General features: G+C 44.9%; 1 protein-coding gene across 3 annotated transcripts; it reads left to right on the top strand.

Annotated features, from left to right (window-relative positions):
• The first annotated feature begins 445 nt into the window (after positions 1-445).
• atp5f1d (ATP synthase F1 subunit delta) lies at positions 446-5471 on the top strand. Of its 3 annotated transcripts, none has more exons than XR_011078312.1 (5): positions 446-684; positions 1379-1532; positions 2150-2238; positions 5007-5183; positions 5338-5471. XR_011078312.1 is itself a non-coding variant. In XM_068591409.1 (5 exons), the coding sequence occupies exons 1-4, from the start codon at positions 568-570 to the stop codon at positions 5127-5129; spliced, it is 483 nt and encodes a 160-aa protein (XP_068447510.1). In that variant the 5' UTR covers positions 446-567; the 3' UTR covers positions 5130-5137; positions 5338-5471. The 3 variants fall into 3 exon arrangements, 2 of the variants coding, with proteins under 2 accessions (XP_068447510.1, XP_068447509.1); XM_068591409.1 differs by having other exon boundaries at positions 5007-5137; XM_068591408.1 differs by having other exon boundaries at positions 5007-5471.
• Positions 5472-9153: the final 3682 nt, after the last annotated feature.

Here is a 9153-nt window from a genome sequence, read left to right as displayed (position 1 = left end):
CTCTGAAATCAAACGGAGTGGGCCCCTATCTGTTGCCCATGCAGCACTTAACATGTTACTGTAACCTTTGGCGCCATCTAGTGGTGACGTGAGTTTCATACACGATAAATTCGTGTACAGTTCATCATTCGTTGTAAAATGGGCTACTCTTACCCAAATGTTGCTCCCTAAATCCTTTTCACGTGTTATATGAAACCCAGCGACAAAAACTTAAATGTATGTCGGACTCAGTAGCTGAAAGAGAGTGTTTGGTTTGTGAGTGAAACTTTTTTTTTTTCAAAAACAATATAATACTTGCGTTGGTTTAATATGCTGCGAAAGACCTGCGACGACCCCCTACATTCTCAAATAATTCACAATAAAAAAAAACCGTATTCATCTTTCTAAACGTGTTTTCAAAATAAGACCACAGTACCCAGCATGCTTTGCGTGACCGTAAAGCTTTATGGGTAGGTTACCAACGTCCTTGTCCTTCCGAGCGCACACTGACTGCCTTCACGCATTAGGGGCTTGAGGATCTCTGTCATTCACTTCAACTTTAAATCAAAAGCAGTCAGATTTTCGGACATGATGGCAGCCAGGTTTCTCCGCCGCTCCCTCCCCGTGCTGAGGCAGGCTCGCTGCTACGCCGAAGCCGTCTCCGGAGGTCCGCAGATGTCCTTCACTTTCGCCTCCCCGACGCAGGTAGCTCGCTCACGTCAACCCGAGGCTTCTCGGGCCCTAGCTAGCTTAGGCTGCTAACTGCGTTATCTTGTTGAAATGCACCCTCGAAATGTGCAGCAAACGTCTCGTTTTTGAGGTGTTGTACTAATACGTGGGGTTGAACTCACTGCCACGCGGACAAGTACTTTTCGTGCACGCAGACGGTTCGTGTCCCGAAGGTGTAAGATGTAGCTTAGCTTGTTTTAAGCTAGCTGTCATTCAATGTCTTTGGCCGGGGTTTAATTTGCGAAACGATATTACTCGTTCCCTGTTAAATAATTGTATGAATATGTTTTAAAATGTATGTTGTTAGTTTAATATTAACTTGATTATGAAGAGGTCACTTAGCAGCAGTGCCTTTAATGCTCTCTAACCTTGAGGTTCATGTCTTGACTAAATTCAGTCCACTGTTCCTCTGGAGCTCCACTTCCACACATAGCTGCAGGTTTACTTCACATGCTGCTGCAGACCTGATCTATTTGATCCAGTAAAACATAATTTTTTTTAAAATTACAAACATGATATACACAGTTTTGTGTTGCATTATTTTGCATATAAAGTCAAGTGACAGTGAGTGGTTGTATCACTGTTGTAAACTCTACATTTTGGCAGCTGTCATTCACCATTCCTTCATGTCAGTGAATGCATTTCTCCATCTCCTGTCTCCACTGTCCAGGTGTTCTTCAACGGGGCCAGCGTGAAACAGGTAGACGTTCCCACGCTCACCGGTGCGTTCGGTATCCTTCCTGCCCACGTGCCCACCCTGCAGGTCCTCCGGCCCGGTGTTGTGACGGTCTTCAGCGACGACGGCACCGCTGCCAAATTCTTTGGTGAGGTTTTACTCTCCTAAAACAAATGTGACTGTCTGAAGTCAGTTTACCTGCTGGGCCTCTACCTAATTTTCCTGGTGCTAAAATGAAAAGAAAGAAAAAAAATCATTTGATGCCTTCAAACAGGTGTAGGTAGATAATAGCTCATAATAAAAAAAAAAGAAACCAAAATGTCAGAGCACCACATATTCTTACACAAGTTACTATGTTAATGTTTTTTCTTCTTTTCAATACTTACATTTCTAACATCTGCTCTGACTAGTCATCAAATAGAGATCACCGAATATTTGGCCCAACTTTTCTGGCTTGCCCCCCCATTTTGATGTTATTGTTTTATTATTGATCTTTGTGAAAAGCTGATGCATGCACTTTTTTATTCCGTATGCAAAGCTGATTTTGCTATTAATTAGCTCCAACATCCCCATCGATTTGACCAAGAAGCTGGGTTTATGTAATGCTAACAAAAACCCTCGAGAGAGTGCACTGTTGGCCAGAAGCTAGCCTGAGAGTGAGGAAGGAGGTCCTGGCTCTATAATGCACATTGCATCATTGGTTATGACTGTATGTTGGCATGTGTAGTTACTCTGGTGTGTGTGTGTGTGTGTGTGTACACGCAGTGAGCAGTGGGTCAGTAACAGTCAACGCTGATTCTTCGGTGCAACTGCTCGTTGAGGAGGCTGCATCTTTGGACCAGCTGGACATTGCTGTGAGTATAATGTCAACATCACGCCACTTGCATACAAACTGGAGCGGCATCTGCGCTAATGTTGGACAAAAAGACCATAAATACCACCGGATAATTAAAAAAAATTAATTAGGGAAAACATTGAAGCTGTCTTGCGCTTTCACCCTCATCTAGTGGGGTTAAAGTCTCGTGAGGGGTCAGTCAATTCTTTATAGATCTTTTAGCTGAACGACATTTGGGTCCTCGATGTCTCTTTTTTGATTTAGCTACATGTTTGCTCTATCAAAATTCAATTCATTTACAATGAAATGATAATATAGGATTCTGCATACTATTCTAGACATTGTGTGATATCTTACTGTGCAGTCTATTTTAATTCCCATGCAGCCTCATGATTATATTAAACATGGTGTTTTGCATTGTTTAAACATGAGAGCTTGGGTTATTCTATAAGTCTCCTCTGTGTCAGGGAAGTATTCACAGGGCTCAACAGTAATGGTTGCCACTGCCACTACTCATATTTCCTATACCAGGACACATTAACTGAAAACACTAAAGATTAAAATACTTCAACATATCAGATAAATCTAACAATGCTTGATAACCGTAATAATACTTGGACTCTTTATGTCACATTTTATTCTGAAGCTGACGTATAACTGCATGGTATCTCAACTACTCAAAATATAAATGGTTTGAAAATGGCTCTCGTGTTTTCAGTTTCGGCGGATGCGAGCTGACGCCTGGTTGTTGGCCCGGCAACCGCTTTTAAGCATTAGCGCTGAGCCTTGAGTAGCCATCGAAGTGGAGCGGCTAAATATAGTTACATGCTGCATCACGTACGAGAACATCACAATGGAAAAAATCAATCGAGAAAAGGAGGAGTGAACCCAATAAAATGAATCCAATTTCAAAAGAAAAAGAATCCTGACTTCTTAAAGTCTCAGCACGAGTTTCACAGAAGTGTAGTTAAAGCAAAGTTAAGTGACTGGATTATATTGTACAGGTGATGTTTGCTTTGTGCAACACTGCATTTACCTTTTTTATATGATTTAAACTAATTGTAGTGGTATTGATTCCTGTTTAAAGGGTTTTGATGATCCAACACTACATATTTTGAATGAGGAAGTCGCCATAAATGCATGTTTTGTGGAAACCCAATTGAACTTCGGATTTCCTTTTTGTTCTATTGCATTCGAAACACAGACCTTTTTATGATTTATTCATGGATTTTCTATCATAAAAAACTAAAAGACTTTGAATTGCACCTAACTTTCACTTCACAAAACCTCTGCTCTCTGTGACCGCTGCGTTCTCGAATCCTGAGCAGCTCTGCTCTGCCGTCGGCTCTAAACTTTGATTTCGCTGCGGACGTGGCCAAACAAAAAGATGAATCCCTCTTTTTTGATATTATTTGTATTATTATGATGGTGTGTGTGTCAAGTTTATACCTGCAGGGTTTGGTCAGTATCAGGAAAGAGAGGTTTTGTCAACACCGCTTAGATTGTTGCATGTTTTGTAAAAGAGAGATATCTTTGTCACATGTGAAATAATTGAAGCGGTCTTGCACTTTCACTCGCATCTCGCGGGGTTAAAGTCTCATGTGGGGTCGGTCAATTCTTTATGGATCTTTTAGCCGAATGACATTTGTGTGATTGGTGTCCATAGCCAATTTGTGGAGGCCCGCGGTAATTGCTCTCATTTCTGATCCTCTGCGCTGATGATCACCTCCCAGCCGATGATTAGCCATCTGATCAGCGCTCCGGTCGGACCTTCGATGTCGAGCCCCTTGTTTAAATGTCAGTCTTGTTAATGCCAGGCTGCGCTATTATGCACTCGCCGCCGAGCTGTCTCTCTTTTGACCTTGGGCAGTGCCAGTGTCACTGTCAAGTTGACTCTGTGGCAGTAAATTAGTTATTTTTTTCCCTCATTGTCCTCTGCTCTGCGGTGAAAATGCACATGGGGCCCACGCTGTTAATAAGGAGGGAAAGGTCAGTCACTGTTGAGTTATAGCAGATGTGTCAAATCCCCACTGGGAGACCTTTAACTCCCAGCTATGTTTGGCATTTCTCGTTTCTAATCACTGCCGTGACAAATGGAGCTTTCATAGCAAAGAGGCAGTGGGGCTTTTCTCTGCTCGTCCTAGTCCCCACTTTTGACTCGACGTCGTTGCTCAGCCTCGCTTTTCTGACTTTCGCATCACAGTTGGTACCGGTTAGGTTCAGCTTATCGGGCTGTTTTTAAAATTTACTGAATTACCAGGATAATCAGCCTGCATGAGGCGTTTGTGGCTACGTCTAGACTCCAGGCAAATCCGATTTTGTTTCTCAAATCAGATCTTTAAGGCAGACTGTACTCATTTTCATTTGCAAGTGATTGTCTTTGTGTGTCCAGTCGTCGGCGATGTCTTTGCATGTGGTTGCTCTAGTCTCGATGTAGGTGTGTGTCAGGAACTACGTGGTGGCCCAGGTGACGCTGCTTTCCAACGAGGGCAGCGTCCGCCGTCTCGTTGCGGGTGCAGAACCCGAGTCTGTTGTCCACATAGCAGAAAAGTACCAGCAGACCATTTATTAGTTGTTTTCCTCCGGTGCGGCTGCTCGGAATCGCTATTCAAACGCTGAGATTTAATATGCAAAAAAAGTGTGAAATCAATCTGAATGTGCCCAAAAAAAGCGACGGACGCAGTCAGAACAGGGCAACACAAATCTGAATCTAAACTGTGGGCCTTATCGTTTGCTTTCCTTTTCTCATTGACACATTTTCTCTCTTTTTTTTTTTTTTTCTTTTAGGCTGCCAGGGCCAACCTGGAGAAGGCCCAGTCCGAAATGGCAGGCGCGTCCGACGAGGCGGCGAGGGCGGCAGTTCAGATCAGCATAGAGGCCAACGAGGCCCTCGTCAAGGCTCTGGAGTAGAACCCGCGGTACGACATCTCAGCTCGCCGCACGCGATCCGATCATCAGAGACATGTTCGTGTTGTTTAGTTTAACCCGACAGCGTAATGACGCATGTGCTCGCAGTTGTTAAATGGAAATATTGACAAGAAATTACAGTTTTGTTTTCACTGTTATGAGTAGCTCAAACTGAGTCTCTGTGTTTCTTTCCTTACCTCCCCCTCTCTAGGTAATCTTTTCTGTTTCTTTGATGGAAAGTAATGGTCCGTCTGTGTTTCCAGCTCAGTCACATCAGTGTCCAGAAGATTCCATGCTTGCGTTGTACAGTGGATGAATTAACAAAAATAAATTTATTTGGAAATACCTGCTGGTGCTTTTCTTTCAACCGGTTCCTCTCCTGCTATTTAATGGAGATCATGTGTTGTAGTATCGATGCACAAAGACAACTGCGTCTAATTGACTTGTGATGAATTATAATATTTAGAAGTAAAACCAATCAGCAGGGCTTATTACGCACACACACACTGGCTCTTCTCATTCAGCAGACTTGGCCACTGGAAGTAAACACAAACATGTAAGCGACTTGTTTGCCAGTTTGTTTGTCGTGTAGTGCATGTTTCTGCCTCTTGGGGGCAGCAGATATCTGCTGTTTTCTGCGCCGGAGCGTTTCAGATCAATCCCATTTCTATTCTGCTTCTCTCGTCGAAACCACAGTTTCGGGGAAGGAACTCTTGCCTATTTGTCATTAAAAACCACAGATTTCCTTCGGGGGCAACTCCTTTATAAAAGAAGGATCCTCTTTTTTTGTGTGTGTGTGTGTTTTTTTTTATTAATGCTCTGCTCTGCTTACTCACTTTTGATGTTGCAGGGCCCACTTGTGGGCAGGAGTTATGTGGAACTCTCGGTCCCTGCCTTGATTTAAATGAGCTGGCTGCACTCGTTTTGTTATGAGTGATGACCTCAGGCCTCGGCCACAAAGCCAGGAAAACTCCTCCGCCGGCCGCCCTGTGGAAAGCCGGGCCTTTTTTTTCTTTCTCTTGTTTCTTAACCACAGGTTTTCAGCCCAGGCTCCGGGAGCCGCTGACCTCATTCACGTGCCGCCTCCAGGCTCTCGGAGCTCAGAGCGCCGACCGGTTGATTCTGAATGTCAACACTCCTCGAGGGGCCTTCAACAAGTGCAGACTACAGTGGAGGTATCGGTGTTTACACAGAAGTAGGCTCTCGTGACTGCTACTTGTGGTTTTTCCTCCGAGCGGCGTTATCTGTCTCACGACCGTTGAAATATCCCTTTCCATTGACGGCACGTGCTGTGTAGACTTGCAGGCCGCGACTTGGCTCAGCATCCATGGAAAAAAATAAAAAGAAAGAAAAAAGAACTGCTTCTCAACACCTTTCACACATCCTGCTCTCTGTTCTCCTTTCCAGCCTGTCTGTCTCTTTCATCAAACCCTTCTCGCCCCAGCTGCACACACACACACCCACCCATACACACACACACACACACACACTCCCTCATCAGTCAGCCCTCGAGGGGCCTGGAGATGTGAGTAACACTTCAGACGGACGAGATGAAACGGCCCTGTCAAAACCACCACTTCTTTAATCCAGATTTATGATACGGGATGTGGAAACCGAGCGCCGCTCCATTCTCTCCCTCTGCTACGCGACGCCGCTCCCGCTGAAAAGGACGGGGCGGAAAAGTGACCGGGGGTGCGCTCCGTTCGCTCCGCTTGAGAGCTCAGTCGGGCGGCTGAAACGAGAGAGTGCAGTGACTTCCAAAGAGGAGGAGGAGGAGGAGGAGGAGGAGGAAGAAGTCTGCTGCTGAGTGTGTGGAACATCTAGGTGTGTAGTACTTCGGTGGACGTGTGCTGTCACAGAGGGCTTTATTTAGGTTGTATTTCTTGTGACAAGGAAGTGAATCACTGGATTCATCTTTTCCTCTCAGCTGCTTCCACCCAAGAAGTGTGGAGCTGCCTCAGCCTCACATCCTAATGAAGCGAGTGTCTCATGAACTCCGGTGGCGCTGAAGTGCTGCTCGCTGATATGGAAGCGATAAAATGTAGTGCATCTATATATATATATATATATATATATATATATATATATATATATATATATATATAGGAGGATGAGGGTTCTACGAGGGCCCTCGCTCGAGGGCCACTCGTTGGTGTTTCAGGCCGCCTGAGGCCCGGCTTGTAATGAGTCACTCTCTATCCAGCGTGCAAGGCCGAGTACACCGTAATTAAAAGGACCGCACCGTCTGAATAACACGATGTGCGCCATGACAATCCACGGTGTCATCTTTAAATGGTGCTCTAACCGCCAAGCGACTCGCAGCTTTTTGTGAGCGCCTCACTGGGCTATGTTTACTGAGTCAGCCGGAGCAGGAATCCATGACCGGCCCGAGTGAATCATCGCCATTCAGGATGATGTTGTCAGTTGTTAAATGACGGTTGAGCCGCGCGTTCATCCGTCTTTAGAAGAGGACACGGACCGTGAGCGTCTGTGGTGTCGCCGGCCGCTGAACCATCTGAGGGTGAAGAAATGTCGTGGGCGAGGCGTGGAAGAGTGTATATAAGTATATGTCTATATAGATATACACATGTAAATATATACTCTGTGATATTTACTCTGCTCTGTGATTGGTTGTCATAGAAAATTAGTGCTTATGGGTTAATCTCTCAACTATTTGATGTGATATTATGTGGTTTATGATGGAAAACATAATCTCAAGCCATGACATTCCCGTGCTGTGCGTTGTGTTTAGGGCTAGTTAGCTAATGTTAGCAATGCAAGCTAAGCTAAGCTTAGCTGGTGAATGAGGTACAACGTTACTTGTGGTCCTTTGTGGCCACTGTGAGCGTGTTAGCATGCTGATGTCAGCAGCCTCGGAGAGCTGCTAGCGTAGCTATCGACTGTTTCAGCTCCTTGATGAACGATTTGTTGATTATTTCAAATCGTGGGATCAGAAGGCGTCCCCCTTTTGGGCTCTAGGATGTTTGAACTTCACTATTTTCTGACATTTTATAGGCTAAATTTTTATTTTTATAAGACTGAAAGTAACGAAAAAAAGGAGTTTAAAAATGTAGCTTCCCCTTTCGGGGGACAGTTTGCCTATCGCTGTATAGTTAGGAGCTCACAGTCAAGTTGCGGGCAATACAAATTCATCATAAAGAAACGGGAAGAATGGACTCACAAATATTTCTTCATGTACAGACAGAGGCACCCACGTGACACACACACACACACACACACACACACACACACACACACACACAGGCTGTGAGACAGCGGGATATTTTCCTGCATGAGCGTCTTGATTCAGGCTGAGTCACCGGCTGTATGGATCAAGGGGTTGCGGAGCGACTTTAAACCTCATCAGACTTGAAAAACATGACGAGGGTCTCTCAGCGGACACTTGACCCCAAATCCTCTTCATCTATTTTACATCAGTTCTCTTGTTAGCCTCGTAAAAATCGCGGGACACACTCCACACGCACCCCCGTTGACATTTCACTCCTCGTGTTTAATGATAATTCATGCAGCTGACAGCGCCGGCAGACCTGTTAATTTATCAGGGCCCTGATTATGTAAAAGAAAAGAGGAAAAAAAAACAGTGTAATAGGTGAATAATAGGAGTGTTATGCAGTGAAATGGGGGCGTGACAGATGATGCATTATGATAGTGATGTGTTTGTTGAACAGGTGCCGTGAGTCGTCAAAAGCACACAGGTGTCGTGTATTGAAAACAAAAGGTATGAGATCACACGTCGGATTACTCACGTCCGGTAAGTGGAGTCTGGTCCGTCCTGTTTTTTTTTCTATTAGCTGCGCCGTTTCCACGCCTGCGTGATTCCTCGTTGCGCGTTAAATAGTATTTAAATCTGCCATTTTTTTTGGATCATTTGCAGAGGACGTGACTCCCGGTGGCGTGCAGGCGGAAGGGCCACGGGGCCGCCGAAGAGGGCCCCGGTGTGTGAGGGCAAATTATAGACATGAGACGGAACCAAGAGGGGGAATGAAAGATCTGGAAATTATGAATG

The sequence above is a fragment of the Clinocottus analis genome, unplaced genomic scaffold (assembly GCF_023055335.1).
Source record: "Clinocottus analis isolate CAN_PGR_092001 unplaced genomic scaffold, fCliAna1.0.p SCAF_25, whole genome shotgun sequence".
NCBI lineage: Eukaryota > Metazoa > Chordata > Actinopteri > Perciformes > Cottidae > Clinocottus > Clinocottus analis.
This window is presented reverse-complemented; position numbering and strand designations above follow the sequence as displayed.